The 21,244-nt window shown below is 40.7% G+C and overlaps 2 protein-coding genes across 4 annotated transcripts in view; both read left to right on the forward strand.

Annotated features, from left to right (window-relative positions):
* MED26 (mediator complex subunit 26) overlaps positions 1–14,510 on the forward strand; it is a 100,108-nt gene extending 85,598 nt beyond the window's left edge. For all 3 annotated transcript variants that reach the window (XM_027845444.1, XM_027845443.1, XM_027845442.1), the window contains exons 2-3: positions 10,894–10,968; positions 11,788–14,510. In XM_027845444.1, the coding sequence (XP_027701245.1) occupies positions 10,903–10,968; positions 11,788–13,479 (1,758 nt within the window). In that variant the 5' untranslated portion in view covers positions 10,894–10,902 and the 3' untranslated portion in view covers positions 13,480–14,510. The remainder of the gene's footprint in view (positions 1–10,893; positions 10,969–11,787) is intronic.
* Positions 14,511–21,118: 6,608 nt separating this feature from the next.
* SLC35E1 (solute carrier family 35 member E1) overlaps positions 21,119–21,244 on the forward strand; it is a 17,214-nt gene continuing 17,088 nt past the window's right edge. Inside the window, exon 1 of the mRNA XM_027845397.1 lies at positions 21,119–21,237. Coding sequence (XP_027701198.1) covers positions 21,119–21,237 — 119 coding nt within the window. The remainder of the gene's footprint in view (positions 21,238–21,244) is intronic.

Here is a 21,244-nt window from a genome sequence, read left to right on the forward strand (position 1 = left end):
CTTACTCCGGGCCCAGAATTCTATCTACTGCACTTGCTCCATATGAAATAGAAAAGTGTAGTATCAGATTGTAGGAGGTCCTGAATTGGGTTGGGGGTAGAAAAAAAAAGTTGAACTTTAAACAGACAAAAGGTAGCCACTAAAATGTTAGGATCAAGACAATAAGATTACAGAGGGTTTAGAAGAGAGTAAGGGGAGAAGAAACAAAGTTACTGAGATTAGATGACTTTCTCAGGTAGTGTATCTGAGAGACATAGAACAATAGTTAGCAGGAATAGGATAATAAGGATTTTTAAGAACGGGGAGGGGGTGTGTGTGTGTGTGTGTGTGTGTGTGTGTGTGTGTGTTTACAGGCAGCAAGGAAAAAGCTGGTAGATTGGAAAAGATTGAAAGGGAGTTAGTGTAGGTGGTATAATAATTAGGAGAGGGTCTGCTAGAGAAGAGTGGAAGGGGTGGAGCAGAGGCTCACGTAAAGGGTTTTCCTTTGGTGAAGAGAAGGGCCACTTCTTTTTTTTGATACAGGAGTTAAGGGAGAGATGGTAGAGGAAGATTTCTCAATAATGTGAGAAGAATAGGGAAGAATAGGGAACTCTTGGTGAATGGCCTCGGTTTTTTGGTGGGGTATGACGAAGTTCTTCAGTAGGGAACATAAGAGGAGAGGGTTTTTGGACACTTGACAAATGTTTGACTCAGTTGCTCTGTAGATTAAGTTCGTGATTTGGCTGGAGAGGAATAGAGTTATTGCCTTGTTATGTTCATTCAGGGTTTAGTTGAAATTAAATAACAAATCTGTAGTGGACTCATCTTCAGCAGCAAATGCAAAGAAGCAAAGTAGCTGAATGTTGTGACTAATAAAGGATAGGGGTTTGGCAAATTATGATTGAAAACAAAACCAGGGGTAACAGTTGTGAAAGTATAGGAAATTGTATATTTGAACTGTTTCACTTAGGGTTAAGAGAGGTAAAGGAATAGAATGTGGCCAATATAGGAATAATGAGCCTAGGAATGAACTGAGGTGGAGGGGATGAAGGTCATGTTGAGGACTAAGAATATGGTTAAGTCCTTTAAGGCTCAGCTCAGATTCTACTTTTCTACAAGAGGCCTTTCCTGATCCCCCTACAGTTTCTGTTCTCTGAGATTATTAACATTTATTATTATATTACACTGTGTTTCTCTTATGTACATAGTTGTTTCCATGTTGTTTCTGTCTTTAGAATGTGAGCTCCTTTTGGGCAGAGACTAGCAAGTGCTCAATAAATGCTTATTAACTTGATGACTCGTACAGTTCCATGGGCATTGACAAAGATGTAAGGATAATAAATTATAGGATAATAAATTATAAATAGATAAAGGGATTTTGGAGTTGGATGAACATGGAAGTGGAACCTTTATGATGACAAGATCAAGCATATGATTTTCTGTGTAGCTGAGGTTGAGTGAGTGGCTCATGGGAAATGAGGAAATTGAGAAATTGATTAGTTCACATCAGTGTGTATGTTGAAGTTGGGAAGGAGAAAAAGACATTGAGCCTGGCACTGAACTCATCAAGAAAGGAATAAGATTGGCCTGGGTTTTCTGTAGATGAAGGATTTGTATGGGGTGATAAATTTTGGAAAGCATCAATCTCCAAGGAGAAGAACTTGCTGACTGGTAGAACCTGAGGATCCTGGAAGTTGCTGGGGAGAACAAGGAGCCTTCTGACTGTTTCCTTGGCCTGCTAGTTTGGTGGTGGAGTTTGAAAGAAAGTGTAACCAGTACTGGAAAGGGTGTGAAGGAAAGCTGTATCATCAGGAAGTAGCCTGGTCTTGGTGAGTATTAGATAATAGGAGTAGGAAAGGAAAATATTGTATTATGCTATAAGAAATACTAAATATTATTACTATACAAAAGCATGGAAAGACTTATGAACCAACTTAAAATACATAGTTAAAAACCAAAGTACACACAATCACAATGTAAATGGAAAGAACCATCAAAAAATAAAAAATGAATATTGCAAAATTAAAAAGAACAAGTTTGGCTCCGAAGAAGACATATGAGAAGATACCTTCTTCTCCTTTATAGAGATGAATGGCCCACAGGTGTGGAATATTGCATAGAATATCAGATTTTTTTTTCAGTGTATTGATCGATTTTGTTGATTTTTTTTTTTTCCTTTTTCTTTAAAAAAAAAATTAAGAGATGGCTCCCTGGTAACAGTAGCCAGGAGATGAGGAAGACCTATCTAGGTGATCTAAAAATAGGAAATATCAGTAAGAATCTATTAAATAAAATAGATGAAGGAAAGTTTTAAAATCATGGAGCAAATATTCAAGCAGGCATAGTAGAAGTAGAGAGGGGGCCGATCAGTAATGAGACACTATTAAGAGTAAGTAAGTAAGATTTTGGGCAGTTAGGGATGGATCTTGGTGTTTGAACATTGGTAGCCAGGGTTTCCAGGTCTTTTTCATCTTGTATTTGTCAGGGAGAATTCATAGTTTTCCTCTTTTATCTCTTGCTTTGACCACATAACTGGCCCATTTCATTTTCTGATCATGTATTAACTAGATATCACTAACACTACTTATTATACATAGGTTATTTTTGGAATTATGCTATATCCTTTCTACATCCACCACATGACTTCCTTTTGACCTTTAGGTCACTAACAAGTTCAATTTTATGGAGATTGTTGGGTTTCTATGATTCTTAAACATACAGCATTATTTAGGAAATATTGTTGTTAAGACCATCGGTTTTTCTATGGGGGTCATTGTTGAATCATTAGAAGACTTATAGTTTCTCAAATGCAATCCATCCTATGCTTTCCAGTTTTAGGCTTTATTCATTTTCCATCTTATAATGTTTGTCCAGATAAATGCACTGATATACTATTCAAGTGAACTGGTTGTCCCAACTCATGTCATAATCTGGATCATAAGTCTTATTGTTTTTCTTATGGATTTTTAGTCCTCTCTCTTTCAATCATTCATGGATCTCATTTATAAAAGGCCCTGCAGTGTTTTGGGCCTTGATGCAATTGATGTAATATCATCGGCAAATGGTGAGAGCTAGAAGCATGACATCACTTTCTATAGGGAATCCTTCTTCAATTTGGAGCTTCCTCCCTAGGCATGCTTTATTACAGGAGCCAACTCCTTGGTTGAATATATGCCTACAGGTTAATGCTTGGTTTGATGTTTTATCAGAAGGTCATTGAATAAAATTGTCTCAAGGAATTTTCTTTTATCTTAACCTGCCTGAGAATCTCCTTGTTGGAGGTATTCCTTTAAGACATTCTTTTGCTTCAAGAACTTAATACTTTTTTATTTTTTGGTAAACAACAAATAAAATAAACTTCAGGGATTTTATATCCTTGTACTTTTCAATTGTATGACTATGAAGATAGTGTTCTATGGAGAAATACCTTTGAAAGTTTGCCTGTTTCGTTCTCATATTCAGTAAGGACACCTTTGATAACATGAGTACAGATGTCTGGTAAAGATTTTTATAAAGAAAAATTTTGTATTATGCATGTAAATCATACTCAGATATTTAATAAGAATTTGAAAGGAGGCACATGGGTCAATAATTCAGTTTAATTTTTTTTCTTGAAAATTTATTTTTAGTTTTCAACATTCAAATAGCCCTTGGAATCATAGTTAGTCATTGCATTGATCAATTCTTACATCATTTAGAATTGCTTTTATCTACAATATTATTGTATTTAGTTTCTAGATAATACTTTACTCTGTATCAGTGTTCGTACAAGTTATCTGATGTTTCTCTGAAATATCCCTTTCATCATTTCTTTTGTTGTTGTTGTGGGTTTGTTTGTTTTTTTAGGCCATAGAGTTAAGTGACTTGCTTAGGGTCACACAGTAAGTGTCAAGTGTCTGAGGCGAGATTTGAACTCAGGTCCTCTTGACTCTAGGGCCTTGCTCTATCCACTGTGCCACCTAGCTGCCCTCTTTCATCACTTCTTATGGTTCAATAATATTTCCATTACACTCATCTGCTACTTCATTTTCCAGTTGATGGGCACATTCTAAATTTACTGTTCTTTGCCAGTACAAAAATAGCTCTTACAAATATTTTTGTACATGTGGGACCTTCTCCCCTTTCTTTAATTTCTTTAGTGTATAAACCTAATAGTGGCATCACTGGGTCAAAAGACATGTACAGTTGAGTGACTGTGGTTATAGTTCCAAATTGTGCTCCATAATGGCTAGATCAGTTCACAGCTCCACCAGAATGCCTGTCTTTCCACAGCTTCAGCCATTTTCCTCTTCTAGAAGTCATCTTTACCAATCCTGTGGGTATAGTTTACATTTCTCTGATTAGTAATTTGGGACATTTTTATTTGTCAGGATTTCTTTGAAAACTGCTTGTATGTATACTTTGACCATTTTTGCATTGGGGAAGGGCCCTTAGATGTAATAGTTGAGATTACTAATAATCTTGGAGAAAAGAATTAATTCAATGATGAGAGTGCTACTAGGTTCAGGAATTGAAAGGGGTTAAGTAAAGAGTGAGAGGTGAGAAGATTTGAAAAAGAGGCCAATTGAAAACTGCTTTCTAAGACTTGACTTTGGAAAGGAATAAAAGATACAGATTAGATTGAATGAAGCATGGCCAAAGATGAGATTGAAGAAAAAGTCAGATTCTTCAGAGACTCATGTAAATGAGTAAAGCATAGAAGAGAGTGTAGAGAGAGGGTTTTTGAGGTGAAGATTTCGGAAGAGATGGAAGTTCACAAGAGATAGTAGTCCCTTTTTTCAGTAGAGGCACAATGAAATAATTTGTAAATGGTAGGCAAACAGGCTAATAAGGTAGTGTTTTCAAAAAGAATGGCTGGTAGCTTATATATTTTATGTAGCTTGCAGACAGTATTCCATATGTTAGACCACCTTACCAAAAAAAATGGGCCACCTTTGTCAGGAAGCTTTGTAGTCAGCAAGCATTAAACCCTTACTATGTACTGGGCATTTAGGGATAAACACTGTCCCTGGCCTCAAGGTTTACATTCTAATAGGGTTGGCAACATATAATAACTATGTATATTCAGAGTAAGTGAAAGTTAATCTCAAAGGGAGAAAGCATTAGCAGCTAGGAGCCTGGGAAAAGTCTCCTGTAGAAGGTGGAATTTGAGCAGAGTCTTGAAACCAGGAAAGCTAAGAGGTGTGGGTGAGGCATTGAGGAAAGCCAGTACGAAAGCTTAGAGACTGGAGATGTGTGTGAGGGGCAGCAGGGAGGCTAGTGTCTTTGGATCATAAAATCTGTGGGGAGGTGGCTCATAGTGTAGGAAGACTGGAAAGGTGGGGAGAGAACAGGTTGTGAAGAACATTGAATGCCAAATAGAGGTCTTTATATTTGATCCTGGAAATAATCAACCACTGAAGTCTGTTGAATAGGATTCTGTGGTCAGACCAGAACTTTAGGAAAATCACTTTGAAGGCAGGTGGTGATGAGAGCCTGAACTAGAGTAGCAGCAATTTGAGTGCAGAAGGAAAGGTATATAAGAAAGATGTGAAGGGTAAAAACAATATGATTTGGTAGCAAGTTGTATTTGTAAGGTAAGTGAGAGTGAGGAATTGAGTATGATTCCAAGGTTGTGGATCTGGGTGATTGGGTGGTGACCTTGACAGTAATTTAAAGGAAGTTAGAAAGAAGCACTGTGCTCAGGGCTGGAATACAAAGAAGAAAAGCAAAGACAGTCCTTGCTCTCATGTACCTTACATTCTAATGGGGGAGATAAGACCGTACACAAAAGGAAGGTGCATTTTGCTCTGGAAAGATATTGGGAAAGTTACGTGGCCATGGAGCAGTAGGGAAAAGTGGCAGAGTTAATTTGAACATAGCCTATAGTTTCATAACTGGAGATGGAAATAGAAAAATGAGGTACAGGGTGAGATTCAAAGATAAGTTTTTAATAGAAAAAAAAATTTCATGATCCAGAACTTTGTTTCTTTCTAGTTAGTCAGTATTCCTTTATTAAGCACCTGCTATGTGCCAGGCCCTGTGCTAAATCCTGGGGATGCAAAAAGACAGTCCCTGCCCTGAAGGAACTCAGAATATAGTGGGGAAGACAACAGGCAGACAAGGGTTCTCTCTCTCTGTCTGATAAATAGGAAATAATTAAGAGAGGGAAGAGCTGTAGAAAGAAGAGGGATTGGAGAAGGCTTCCTCTAGAAGATGTGATTTTAGTTGGAACTTAAAGGAAGTCAGTGAATGCAGTAAGAGATCATTAGTAACTTTGGAGAGAGCAGTTGGAGTGGAATGATGAGGTTACAGACAGGGCAGAACTCTTTAGAACCTTTGGCTTCTTGAATCCCCTTCGTCCTGCATCTTCTCATTCTTTCCATCATCTCAGCCTACTCCTCCTTGAATGTCCACTCCATCTATCTACCAGCTTCAGGAGGTGCTTGTCAAGGACACACTTACCAGCCTCTAGTTTTTTCTCCCTTCCTTAAGGAGCCTGTGTCTGTCTGTCTCTCTTCTTCCCTTCCTCTTGTAAGGAACTAAGAGTGAGAGAAGAGAAAGTGGTGGTAGACTTTGGTTGTAGACAGCCCTTTTAAGGAGTTTAGCCACAAAGGGCTGAAGAAATATATGATAGTGGAGATGGAAAGATCAAGAGAAGTATTTTTGAGAATGAAGGAGACATAAGGATGTTTGTTGGTAGTAGAGAAGGAGCCAGTAGCTAGGGAAAGATTGAAAGTAAGTGACAGTGGAGTAGCCAGGTGGTGCAGTGGATACAGCGTTGGTCCTGGAGTCAGGAGGACTTGAGTTCAAATCCAGCCTCAGACATTTATTTACTAGCTGTGTGACCCTGGGCAAGTCACTTAACCCCATTGCCTAGCCAAAAAAAGGAAGTAAGTGACAGTGTCGATGACTGGGATGGGGCAATTGATTGCAGGAGATGGGATGGAATGAGATTGCTCATGCAGGTAGAGGGGTTAGCCTTGGTAAGGAGTAAAGTCATCTCATCATGTGAGACAGGAGTGAAGGAGATAGTGGCAGAAAGCACCAGAGTGGTATGACATGAAGAAGGGAGAAGAGGGAACTCATGGTAAATAACCTCAAATTTTTCACTAAAATATGAGACAAGGTTCTTAGCTTGAGAAGGTGAGAGGAGGGTGAACCATAGGAACTTTGAGGACGGATTAAAAAGGTTTGGAAGAGCCCCAGAAGAGACTTGGATTAAACACCATATTCTGCAGGAGATCCTCACCTGATAAAGTGCCTTTTTCTCTAAGGTTACCTTTCATTTACTTTATTTTTCTCCTTTTGTTTTCTCCTTTTAGACTGAATTCCTTGAGGGTAAAGACTGCTTATGCTTTTTCTTTGTATTCCTGGCGTTTAGCACTGTGGCTAGCGTTTAGCAAGTCCTTAATAAATGCTTGTTGATTGATAGCTCAGCTTTGGATGATGGTGAAATTTAAGAGTTTGACTTTCTCTTATGAGAGGCAGTTTGAATATGTAGGTCATAGAAGTTGAAGAGGTTGGTGAAAGTATTCAAGAAGAAATCAAAAGTTTCTAAATTATGAGCGTAGGGGTTATAGTGGAGAGACAGACAGACAGACTCTGAGCCAGTCCTTAAGTAATGGAGTATATAACCATTATATACTAGGTGGTATTCCTGACAAAGATCTGGAGCAGTAATATAGATAGATGGAGTGAACTTTAAAGGAAGAGTAGATTGAGATGATGGAAAGAATGAAAAGATCTAGGATGAATGGGGTTTAACAAAAAACCAAAAATTCCAGAGGGTACAATGGAAAGAGAAGTCAGAGGAAGTTATAACCTTGTTAGGGATAAGAATGAGAGGAAACGTTGAGGAGGGGGCACTGAGACAGAGGATAGCATTTTTCACTTCAGCATATGTTGAGTCTAAATGATAAGGAAAAGGAGGATCTAGAATTTGGTTTTGCTTACCTTAGCATGGGGAAGAAGTAGGTAATCAGTCCCCCTGCAGGGGACTGTGATGACCAAGCATGATCTCAGGGCATTGGTGTTTAAGAATTCTGTCAAAGCATCTGGATCTTTAAATAACTGGTTTTCCAGTGCCTCTAAGGTTCAGGTTTGATGTTAGGCCGTTAGCCTATGTCTTTTGTTGTTGAGTTGTTTCTGTTGTGTCCAGCTCACACAAAGATACTGGATTGGTTTGCCATTTCCTCCCCTAGCTCAAGATGAGGAACTGAGGCCAATGGTTACAGATGCCCAGGGTCACACAGTTAGGGTCTGAGGCCAGATTTGAATTGAACTCAAGTCCTTCTGACTCCAGGGCTGGCGCTCTATGCGGTACCACCTGGCTGCCCATGCTTACCATTTTATTTTTATAGGTAAGGGAAGTAAGCCCAGAGGTGTTGCCAGAATTATCTTCAGTAACAGTGAAATTAATATCAACTAGTTGAGGCAGTATTTTATTTTTGGATAACTCACATTGTCGGGATTTCTTCATTGAATCAAGAATACTTTCCTCCAACTTCTTACCCTTTTAATTCTGGTTTTCCCCTTTGAAATCAAGCAGACGGGAACATTTAGAACATGCATGGATGATTTGGGACAGATTTCTTTACGTCATCTTTTCCCCTTCACCCACCCCTCTTCCAGATTTGCCAATTCATCTATGCCTGATCCTATGCAAATCATGCTGTCCCACTGACAAGGAAAAAAGGGAAAGGTAGACTTTTCCTCAATAGTTAACTGCCCTGTAGCAGAGATTCTTGACCTCTGAACAATGCTTTCTGAAGCTACTGGGTGATCTAGGAGGTTGAAATGGGTATTCCACAGAGGAGGGAGGGGATGTTCCTAATGATGCCTTTGCTTGCTACTGCTGTGAGTACCTAGATTGGGCTTTAGGCTCTGGTTTAGAAAAGGGTAGCTTGGAGAGGGGGCAGAATGGGGGATAAGGATAGGTGTGGTTGTTTTGGAGACAAGCCCCACAGATTGGCTGTCACAGGAGGATGAAATTATTTTGTTGACACAGCCCTTGGGGGTGGGTCTAGTCATAGCGGGCCCCACTTTGTAGACCTCTTGGCAATTCTCATCTAGAACCATAAATTGAAAAGAAGGTACTGACCTACAATTAAGAGGAATGTCCTCATTTAAAACTTCCCTATCATAGATCCAGTCTATCCTTATCCCTTTTGTTTTTTTTACATCACACCATTATCACCACCACTAACATTTATATAATGCTTTCAGCTTTGCACAGCATTTTACATGTTACCTCATTTGATTGACACCTTTATTTTTAAATGTGTCCTTTACTCTTCCTCTACCCCATGAGCCATCCCTTGGATGAGAGAGGAGGGAAAAGGCATTTCAACCCAACTAACCAACACATCAGCCAAGTCTGACAATGAATGTATGTAGGTTTCCAAACCCCTACAAAGAAGGCATAGAGATGTATTTTGCAATCTTTTTGGAGTTCAGGCTTGGTCATTGCAATTACAGCATTCAGTTTCAGCTGTTTTGTTCTTTCCACGGACATTGTTGTAGTTATGTATGTAAATTGTTTTCCCATTTCTGCCTGTTTCAGTCAAACTCAGTTCATAGAAGTTGTCCCATGTTTCTCTGAATTCTTCATCTTTGTTGTTTTGTATGGTGCAAGATTTATGTTGTTATTTGTTCATAATTTGTTTAGCTATTTCCCCCAGGTGGTGGATAGTGGATACCTACTTACTTTGTGACCAAGTTTTTGTCACCACACAAAGGGTTCCTGTAGGTGATTTATTTATGATCTTTGTTTCTGTGTTTTATTTCGGGTGGTAGTGGGGAGATTAAGCATAGCTGTGGTAGCTCTGGGTCAGATAGTAATGTAGAGTTTGATAATTAAAAAAAAAATTTTTTTCCACATCATTCCAAATCCCTTTTCAGAAGGGCTGGACCAAGTTACAGACCTAGTAACAGTGGTGTGCCTCTTTCCAATGCCTCTCCTGCATTAAATGTTTTCATATATTGGCTTCTTTGCTGGTTATGAGTAAAACCTGAGTGATTTTGATTTGCATTACTCCTATTCGTGTGGATACTTTAACAATATGTAAATTTTAGTGGCTTATTGAAAGATGAATATTAATTTGCTGTATAACATTAGCTGTCATTTGCAGAAGAAAATAAGTCATTGTGGCCAGATTGTTTTTTATGAAAGCATAAATTTGGACCTAATTTTTATTAATATCATCTTTATGTCCCAGTTCACTATTAAGGAATGGTAGTTCTGTGTTATGGTCAAACTTTAAATCATGTTGAACTTCCCCAGAAAGATCGATGAGTTCTCTTCTTAAAATTTATCTTTATACTTTGGTCTTTTCCCTTTGTTCTTAGCAAATTATGTTTGATTTTGTCATTTGTTTGTAATCCTAGCTGTTCCATTAGATTGTAAGCTCCTAGAGGGCAGGATATCAGTCTTTGTACCCCCAGGAACTAGAACAGCATCTTGGCACACAGCACTTAAAACTTTGCAGGCTAGCTGGGAAGGTAGAATGGAATGGCTGTAATATTTCTGCATGTGTCTTGCCTAGTAAATCATTGGCTTATACTTGGCTTTCTTCTGGTTTCTAAGCTTTTGTCTCCAGTCCTAGAGCTGTTAATGGAGTTTGTTCTGCCTTGTCTGGCTTAACCCAACCCATTTCCCTTGCATATTGTCTCAAGAACCTCTCTCTCCTCTTCCCTATCCCTCTCTAACTACTGATGAAGAGATGGATCTAAAGTGCCTACTGTGTGCCAGGCACTATGCTACCTGCTAGGGATACAGAGAAAGGCAAAAGACAGCCCCTGGTCTCAAGGAGCTTATACTATAATTCCTGTCTTGGCTGGGAAGAGGCCTGATGTAGCCTTATTGTATGTAGTAATTTCTTTGCCTTGTGCTGGGGAAGGAAATGGAACTAATGACTGATTTTATCATTACAGATCCATAACATGGTGGCAGTGCTGGAAGTTATCTCCAGCTTGGAGAAATATCCCATTACCAAAGAGGCACTTGAGGTATGACCCATTATAATAAAATTATTCAATATTAAGACTAAATTTATATCTCAGAAGTATAAGCACTGACCACCTGCTCAGGTGTGCTCCTTCGTTTTGGCAGGAATCCTGAGTGTTCCAAAGCATTTTGAGCTGACGTATTTCATCTTAGTCTTCCCGGCTTTAGCTTTGTTTTGAACATCAAATTCACTGCTCTTTGTGAAATGGAGCACGGCTTCAGTTTGTATTTCTGTGTTAGTACAGCAGCTCACTTGTATGTTGATTCTTTTTTGTACTTGAATTGTAATAACTGGTTTGTTTCAGTTTGCTGCTTTTTTTATTTGGGTGTGGGTTTTTTTGTTTTGTTTTGTCAAAGGAACTGGGTTAGAATTTTAGTTGCTTTTGTTCTACCCAGAGCCTCATTTAAGGACAGGCAACTGCCTTAGGGTATTACAGGTATGTAACTTGTATGTAGGTAGGTAGGTATATTGCTTTCACTCATGAAAGTGTAATGAGAAACATTTTAAAATATGGTATTTTGTAAATGTACTTTTCTCTAGGGCTTGTAGATACTTATTTTGTGATGCTTCAAATTGCTTCTGTTACAGGAAGACTCAGAGTTTCTCATAGATTTTAAGTAACACAGTGGGGGCTCAATTTTTGAAAAATTTTACTAAGGGAACACAGATTCCCTGCCCTTGCTCTGGTTCAAACTTAGTCTGTCCCTACCCTATGTATTTTTGATGGATTCCCCATTTCTCAGCAATGTCGCTTGTGAACATGCTTTTGCTAAGAATGTTTATGATTTGGGGGGAGTAAAATATCTCTGTCTGGTTGCAGGAAACAAGGCTAGGAAAACTCATCAATGATGTAAGAAAGAAGACGAAAAATGAAGAACTTGCCAAACGTGCCAAGAAACTGTTGCGGAGTTGGCAAAAGTTAATTGAACCTGTAACCCAGAACGAGCCAGTGCCAAGGGGATTGCCGAACCCACCAGGGTCGGCAAATGGCGGCGCTCACAACTGTAGACCAGATGTATCACCTGTTACAGTTCCTGGGTCCAAACCTATTCACGAGTTGAAAAATAGAAATGATATTCAAAAGCTGAACTCCCCGAAAACAGAGAAACTGGGAAATAGAAAAAGAAAAGGAGAACACCGTGATGGCCATCAAGGCCCTCCTTCCAAAGTTTCCAAAGCTAGCCATGAACTGTTACAAAATTCTTCTCCCCTTCCAACTAATGGGATTGGGGGAAGCCCTGAAAATTTCCCCAGCCCTCTTGATGTCAACCTGCACACAGGGCCTGAAAGCAGCAGGACAGAACACAGTGAGAATGATAAACACAGTAAGATACCAGTCAATGCCGTCAAACCTCACACGAGTTCTCCCGGACTTGTAAAACCTTCCAGCACTTCCTCACAGCTAAAGACTACAGTGCTTCAGCACCATGAAAAGCCGGAAGAACATACAGGGCAGCACCAACCTAAGAGTCCCCGCTGTTCATTTAGTCCTAGCAACCTAAGGCATGAGCCATTTGTCCGGCAGCATCCCACATATGCACCAAAGGGTTCTCTGCCTAGTCCATCTCAAAGGCCCCACTTCTTAGATGTTACCCAGGCTTCATCACCCTCTTCACGAGCACCATTGCTGATGCAGCCCTCAACGCCTCCAGTGCCCACAAAAAGACCGGAGGCTTCCCATCAGACTGGAGTAGAGGTTGCTCAGCACTGGCAGGAACACACGTCTTCTGAAAGTCATCAGCGGCATCTAGGAACCCTCCAACACACGTCTCCTGGCTGCAAAGTGGGCTCGCCCTCTGGGGAGCCTCTGATGCCACGGGTGGGGTTTTCTCCAGAGGCTTCCAAAATGGACAGTGATGACAATGCTGCTTCTGGGTCTGACAGTAAGAAGAAGAAGAGGTACAGATCTAGAGACTACACAGTGAACTTAGACGGACAGGTTCTTGAAGGGGGTGTCAAGCCTGTCAGGTTAAAAGAGAGAAAAATCACCTTTGATCCCATGACTGGACAAATTAAACCTCTAACACAAAAGGATTCTTTGCAGGTAGATATCCCTGCCCTTGCTGACCAGCACAGGACAGAACCGGACAAGCCGGAGCAAAAAACCAACCTGCAGAGTCCTTTTGAACAAACGAACTGGAAAGAGTTGTCCAGAAATGAAATAATTCAGTCCTATTTAAACAGACAGAGTAGTTTGCTTTCCTCATCAGGCGTACAAACACCAGGAGCTCATTATTTCATGTCTGAATATTTAAAGCAGGAAGAAAGCACTAGAAGAGAAGCTAGAAAGACTCATGTTCTAGTGCCAAACAGTATATCCACAGACCTGCCTGGAGTTAGTAGAGAGATCACAAATGATGATCTCAACAGAATAAGGCAACTCCATTGGCCAGGGGTGAATGGTTGTTATGATACACAGGGTAATTGGTATGATTGGACGCAGTGCATATCTTTAGATCCACACGGTGATGATGGTAGATTGAACATCCTGCCTTATGTCTGCCTAGACTGAATATAAGATTGCTAAAATGCTTTCACATCTGCAGTTAGCAAACACAGCAGGGCAGACTCCATGACGCTTAACATGGAGAGTGCACCTCTTGTCCTGGAAAACAGGCCTGGAAGAGGGTCTCGAGGGGCTGATCCTTTGTAGCTCTTCTGTCTAAGTTCTTCTTTTGTGAAATGCTGCTACCAGTTTACTAACAAAAATAGCAAAGGAAGGGCGTACGAAGGACAAAGAATTGAGTTCAAAACTCTATAGCAAACCAGCTATAAAAAGTGTTAGTCCCCAAAAGGTTCAGATGATTTCCAGCACATGTGAATGCCGGAATCTTATCTACAGGCAGGTACAGAATACTTGTGGAAGAGTTACCTTAAAAGTACGCATCTATTTATTTGCATTGATTTTTTTTTTTTAATTTGGCAGTGAGATGTCTGTGAGACAGTGTGCAACAGCTGTAGTTTTATTTGTATTTGCATCATCTCTCTGTTGAACGATTGGGTTATTTTAAGTCACATGGTGCAGATTTTTTTTTCAAACTGCAGCCATGCACCACTGCAGTTACCCAGTTTCTAACTCCACATTCCGTAGGCATCCACATATTTTAGTCTGGTTTCAGTTTAAATCCAGTCTCCAAGAAATGCTGCAAAAATTTAGTTTTTTTAAAAGTCCCCTCCCTTCCCCCTACCCAGTAGCCAAATAATTTTTGTCCTTTTTCCCTTCCTACAAATTTCTAGAAAACTTCATCTTTCTAGAGTCCAAAAATGTAACTGCGGGTGCTACTAGTGTGTAACTGTCCTGTGAGGGAAGAGGGAGCCTGTTTTGTATGCTGGAAATATACTTGTTACCATTCCTTTAGATATTGTTTGCCTTACGGATATTCATCATAAACGCGATTTGCAAAAACAAAGAGCCTTAGTGAATGTACAGTGACTAGACTTCTGTGTTCTTCAGATGCAGAAGGGAGCAACTTTGCTATTTGGTCCTTTAAGTGGACACATTGTGATATAAATGTGGAAATAAAAAAAAATTTGCACAAAAAAGTTTGTGAATTATTAATGATAACTGGTTTTTGGTGTTTTTTTTTCCCCCCAACTGTTATCAATGGGATGGTCTTTTGCTCCCGGGGGGTTGCTGTTGTATTCCATCATCATCCCCTCCATTTTCCAGTCTCTTCCTTACCTGAAGCAGTTAAGAACCCATATCAAATAGAAAGGAAGGATGGATTTTTAAGTATATGGCTCACAAAGATGAGCATTTCATATATAATATCACGACCAGTCCAACAAAGCTAAATGAAACTTGTATCTGGACTTAATATGCAGAATTTCAGCAACCTAGAAGCTTCAGGTTCTGCTTAGGAATGCTACATGAAGGCCACTACAGGCATCGTGGCAGCACCTTATTCAAGTAGAACCACCACACCAGCTTCTTGTCAGAAAAATAGCAGTTTCTTAGAAGGAATCCAGTTAACTTTCTTTTGGAAAATTGTTCCTCTACTTCAAATTCCAGAGGAGATATAAACACAAATAATTTCAGGAAAATACAGTTTTAATTTTTGAAATGATTATTGATAAGCCAAGCACAGCATGGATATTAACCACTTTAGTCAAAGCTGCTCTCACTCTCTTGCCGCCAGCACCCCAATTTGGGTTGATCCAGTTATTAATGTTCAACACCCACTGACATGCTCTTTGTTCTGCTATGCCACCTCTGATTCACTTCCGGCACCTTCACTCATCTATTGTCAACCAATTCCAACAGACTGTCTTGCAACTACTCTCCCCCCACCTTGGGATTAGAGATTTGAGGAAAAGGGAAATGGGAGAAATCAATCAATAAACATTTATTAGGCACCTACCATGTATCAGGTACCGCTAGGTCCTAGGGCTACAGAGACCAAAAGTGAAACATTTTCTGTTCTTCAGGTACACATAAATACATACAGAATAAATAAATACAGTGGAGGGAAAGAGAATACAAGCCAACTGAGGTGTCTGGAAAACCTGTGGGAGGTGGTGTTTGAGCCAAGTCTACAAGGAAATGAAGGGTTGTACAGTAAGGCAGGGGTTTGGAGGGAGCCTTTTTCCGGCCTTGTCCTGCAGCCAGTACAAGGGCTGGGTGTTGGGTGGTGGAGTGCTGTGAGGAACAGAGGCCAATTTGATTGTACCACAGAATGTAGGAAGGGCAATAACCAATGATGAGGCTGAGAAGACCGGCTGAAGCTGGGTGGTTGTGAAAGAATTTAAAAGCCAAATAGAAGAGTTTTCACTATTTTTTTTTTGTTTGTTTGTTTCCTTCAATAGAGGAGCTATAGTTGTATGGATGGTATATTAGAGCCTGGAGAGACTGAGGCAAGGTTGGGACAGAACAACTTTGCAGGGGTCCAGGGGAGAAGAACTAAGACAGATAATGCCTGTGACCATCACGAAGGGTAAGAGGTGGGCCAGGTCTGTTGTGGAGATAGAAAAGACAAGATTTTGCAGCTGATTAGTATGTGGGAAAAGAGCAAAAGGATGGGGAATAAGAAACCAAAGAATTAATGGGCGGAACAAATAAAAAAAGAGAGAAGTGGCAGAGATGGAAAATAAGAGAAGAAAAATGTTCCTCTTACAAATCAGTCATTACTTCTGAAAAAAAATATTTTTCTGATACACGGATGGCACCCAGTACCACTAAGGGAGATGGAAATACGAGATAAAACATAAAACGCTTTCCCTAAGAAAGGGCCACCAGCATTACTGCCAACCGGCTCTTTGCCTACAATGTCTCAGTATCTATTGCCCTTGCTCACTTACTTCCCAGGGTTTTAAAGAAGCCCAGTTTCCTCTCTTATTCTGGCCATATCATTTGTCAGAGAAATTTGGGGGTGTAGGAAAGGGGGGACACACAGGCTTCCAGAGACATGGCTGCACTACTATCTAGACAAGTGACCTTGGACAAATCTCTGAGCCTCAATCTCTTCATCTAAATTGGAAGCTATGCATAAGGAAAAAGCTTTGTAAATGATAAAGACTATACAGCAACACTTTAAGACCAATATGTAAATATTGGTGGCAGCTAGATTTTGGTAGAAATCTCACTCCAACCCCTCCTCCACCAATCAGGCTGTGAAATCAAACTGGAGCCTTTTTACCATGGTGCACATGTGCAGGAAGCTTGTGCCTCAGTTATTTTTTCTGTAATATGAGGTTTAATTCTGTCCAGTAGAAAAGGCAACCCTAGCAGGAAGCCTTGCCCAGACCATTGTGTCTTTTTTTTAAAGAGTCCTGGGCTGCCAGTCAAGAAACCTGGGAATCAGTCCTCCCTCACTCTGCTGCTCATTTGTTTTGCAGCCCTGGACAAGTCATGTCCCTTTTTGAGCTTCTATTTTCTTCTCTATAATAAGTAAATCCATTATAACTGCATTGATATTTTAAAATATACTTCTCCTTAGCTATTTGCCTTGAAACATTTATTTTCTATTTAAGCCTGATTTTTCTCTTAGACACTTTATATAATATCCCTTGTATGTACATAGAATTTTTGAAACAATGAATGTGAACACTTCTAAAACTTCTAAAGGACCTTAAGAGAATCCTTTAATTACTCCCTAATTAGAACCCTACACATATCAGGCCTGGAAGAAACTTTAGAGATGACTTAGCACAACTTCATCTTACAGTTGAAAGCAAGGCCTGGAAAGGTAATGATTAACGCTAATATGAGGGAATTGGAAAGCACATCATGGTACAGTAGAATGAGCACTGGACTCGCAACGGGAAGATCTGGGTTTTGCCAATTTAACTTTCTAACACTGAAAGTCTTTCTGTAGGCCTTACTTTCCCCATCTGTAAGAAGGCTCATTAGTTCTGTCCATATCCTGTAATTCTCTAACTCCTCCAGGGCTTATTCTAGGGTTCTAGAACGCAACAGCTCACTGACCTCATAACTTTCAAACTGTAATCAGTCTCAAAAGTTTTCTATCCACAGCTCCCTTAGATTTGCTTTTCTGGTTCTACCTAAAGTACTTTCAGAATTCTATTTTCAAGACCCCAAGGGAGCAGGGCTAGGTGGCCCAGTGGATAGAGCACTGGCCCAGGTTCAGGAGGACCTGAGTTCAAATGTGACCTCAGACAACACTTAACTAGCTATGTGACCCAGGCCAAGTCACTTAACCCCACTGCTTAACCAAAAGAAAAAAGAAACCAGAGAGCAAAACAGGGTCAATCTGAAAAAATACCTAATAGAAAATTTCAGTAATAGCTCACATTTACATAGCACTTTGGAAATTTACAAAAGTGTTCTGAATACATTTTGTCATTTGGTTTTCAACTCTGTTAGGTAGGTGCTGTTGCTCCCTTTATACCAATAAGAAAACGAGTCTCAGAGAAGTTAGGTGACTTTCCTAGGGTCACAGAAAATTTTTTTTAATTAATTTATTTTGATTTATCAATAATCACTTCCATATGCTTGTGAGTTTAAAATTTTTCTCCCCCATTCCTCCCCACCACCCTCCCCTAGACGGCGCACAATCTGATACAGGCTATACATTTACATTCATATTAAACATATTTTCACATTAGTCATGTTGTAAGTAGAAATTAAAACCAATAGGAGGAACCATCAGAAAAAGGAAACAAAACTCAACAGAAGGGAAAAAAAATAACAATTCGGCTTCCATAGTTCTTTGTCTGGGTGTGGATAGCATTTTCCGTCACAAGGCCTCTGGAGATGTCTTAGATCCTTGTATTGCCAGGAGGGGTTAAGTTTATCAATATTAGTCATCACACAACGTGGCTGTTACTGTGTAACAGTGTTCTCTTGGTTCTGCTCACTTCACTCAGCATCAGACCATACAAGTCTTTCCAGGTTTTTCTGAAGTCAGCCTGTTCATCATTTCTTATAGCACAATAGTATTCCATCACATTCATCTACTACAACTTGCTCAGCCATTCCCCAATTGATGGGCATCCTCTCAATTTCCAATTCTTTGCCACCATGAAAAGAGCTGCTATGAATATTTTTGTACATGTAGGTCCTTTTCCCATTTGTGTGATCTCTTTGGGATGTAGCCCTAGAAGTGCTATTGATGGGTCAAAGGGTATGCACACTTTTATAGCCCTTTAGGCATAGTTTCAAATTGCTCTCCAAAATGGTTGGATCATTTCACAACTCCACCAACAATGCATTAGGTCACAGAAAATTTTAACTCGGGTCTTCCTATCTCTACTTGATCTGGAAGAGGCCTCAGACCACTGAATGTTGAAACTGGAAGGAATTTAGACCAACTTTACCAAAAAAGGTAAGTTAGCTGAGCTAGGATTAAAACTTTTAGACAAAACTTTTTTTGGCATGAATTTAAATGAACATCTTTTCACACTTCAGCATTATAATCCAAAGAACAGAAACAGCTTCTCTGGAAAAAACTCCTTTTGGTTTTTAACAATCTATAATCTTTTTGCCCAAGGAATATCTTATAATATTTTAGCTTAAACTATCCAGTAGAGCTAACCTCACTAGATCCTTTTGCAAAGAGCCCTGACTACCTGTTGGGAATATTGGGTACTATTTCTAACTCTTAGCCACATACTTGCTGGCTCCTTAGAGGGGGTTCTGGCTTACACAACCTCTAATGGTCCAAGACCCAAACATCTCTATGTAACAACAATGAAAGCTATGTTCTTCCTCTAGAGCAGTTGGGGAGGGAGAACAGCAAAAGTGGCATGCTCAGTAACATAAATCAGGAGAACTACACTGGAGTGGGGCTCTGCCACTAGCTCCCTTTGTGTCAGGGGGTGGGTTTCTTCACTTCATTTGCCTCAGTTTTTACCCTTTGCAAAAAAAAGGCAAGGTCCCCGTTTTGTTTCTGTGATGAAACAGGAGTAGGTTGGGGATGGAGAACCTCCCCTTAGTAAGCTTACTGTTCATTTAGCAGTTTCCTCTCAGTAGTGCTGAACACTGTAGGTGGTGCAAACATAAGCCTCGTTTTACAGATAAATAAACTGAGGGAAGAGATTAAGTCACCTGTCCAACTCGATATGGAATTAGAAAGGCCTTTAGAAATCTAGTGCCCAGAACTTGGTAGGCACTAAATGTATATTGAATGAAACCTAGCCTACCCTAACAATCTCCCAATACAGTTAGGAGAAAACAATTCCAGAATGAAAGAAATTAGTTAAGGAGCAAAACCAGGATTCAAACCCAGCTCTCCTTTATTTACACTGTAGTCACCCAGCCTGGCAACTTCAGTGTCATCCTCCCGCTCCACTGGAGTAAAATCTTGTCCTATCTTTGCAGCAGTTCTTAGATGTGTCCCATTTCTTCACACTCATAGACTTAGTTCAGGCCCTCATCACTTTGCCTGGACCATTGCAGTAGCCTAATTATTCCAAACTATCCTCAAATGCCAAAGTGCTACTCCTGAAGCACAGGTCTGACCTATTTAATAAATTCCTAGAGCTCCTTACTACCAGTTGTTTGTCCTTCCTTTTCCAAGAGGACCAATGACATCACTGAGTGATGTGTTGCTCATAAATTGGATTTATGTGAGGCAGAGTTGCACAAAGTCATCAGCCTCACTTCCTACATACACCCCTTTCTAATTCCTCCCCCTCCCCAATATATTTCCCTTCAAATTATCTATTTTCTATTTTCCATCTACATGTGGCCTCTTCTCATTACATTCCTGGAAGGCAGACACTGCCTTTCATCTTTGGGGCTCCAGTACCAGACAGAATAGGCCCTTACTAAAAAATATTATGTCCAGTCACGCAAGTCAAAGTGAGCCTAGGTCTACTGACTCTCTTCGCTTTAGGAAAAAATCATCAAGAGAATAGTAAGAACACTGGATTTGGAGTCAGAACCATTTTGAGTACAAAATTCAGCGACTGTTAACCTGTGGGACCCTGGAGAAATAAATTTAACCTATCTGGGGAGGGAAGATCACTATTTTCATCCGTAAAAGTAAGACCGATCTCTGTAAATCCCACTCCAGATTCGTCAGGAATCTAAGTCTCTTGCATTCGACAAACTAGGAGGCACAGTGCATAGAGTGACGGGCCTGGATTCAGGAAGACGAGTTCAAATTCGGCCTCAGACACTAACCCTGATGCTGGACAAGTCATTTAAACTGTATGCTTCAGTTTCCTTAGATGTAAAATGGGGATAATAACAGCACCTACCTTGCAGGGTTGTTGTAAAGATCAAATAAAGTAACTGTGCCTGGCACTTAGGAGGCGCTCTAGAAAGGACAGTTATTATTATTATTATTATTATTGACAACAAAGTTAGGGTCACATGGGTGCTCAGCGTCAGCGCCGGGGCTACATCAGAAGGACTGCCCGGACCGTGGGCAGGCTCCCCACGCTCTCGTCCTCCGCTTATGGACAGCCATAGGCCCTCCCTCCTGGACACCTCTCTCTCGCATACCCTGTTTCCTTCTCCGGGCACAGTCGCCCCGAGGGAATCCGAACGCACGCTTCTCAGAACTAGGCAAGGGGTAACACCACCACAGCAGGAAGAAAAAGGATGCCTCACCACTTCCCAAATCCGCCTCCGACGCGGCCGGAAGTGACGTGGACGACTGCTCCCCTCCCGGAGGCGGCCCACGTCGTCTCCTCTACGTCGGTCTGTCGGTGCGGGAGGCGATGACGTATATCGCCTCCGGCCTATGGGGCTGCGGCGACGACGGGAGGGGCGGGGCAGGGCGGGCCCAGCGCGCGCCCCCGGCCCGGCCCGGCCCCGCCCCGCCCCGGCCGGCGCGCGGGGTCCCGAGCCGGGCCCGGAGCTGCAGGAT

The sequence above is a fragment of the Vombatus ursinus genome, unplaced genomic scaffold (genome assembly GCF_900497805.2).
Source record: "Vombatus ursinus unplaced genomic scaffold, bare-nosed wombat genome assembly UNPS02014961.1, whole genome shotgun sequence".
Classification (NCBI taxonomy): domain Eukaryota; kingdom Metazoa; phylum Chordata; class Mammalia; order Diprotodontia; family Vombatidae; genus Vombatus; species Vombatus ursinus.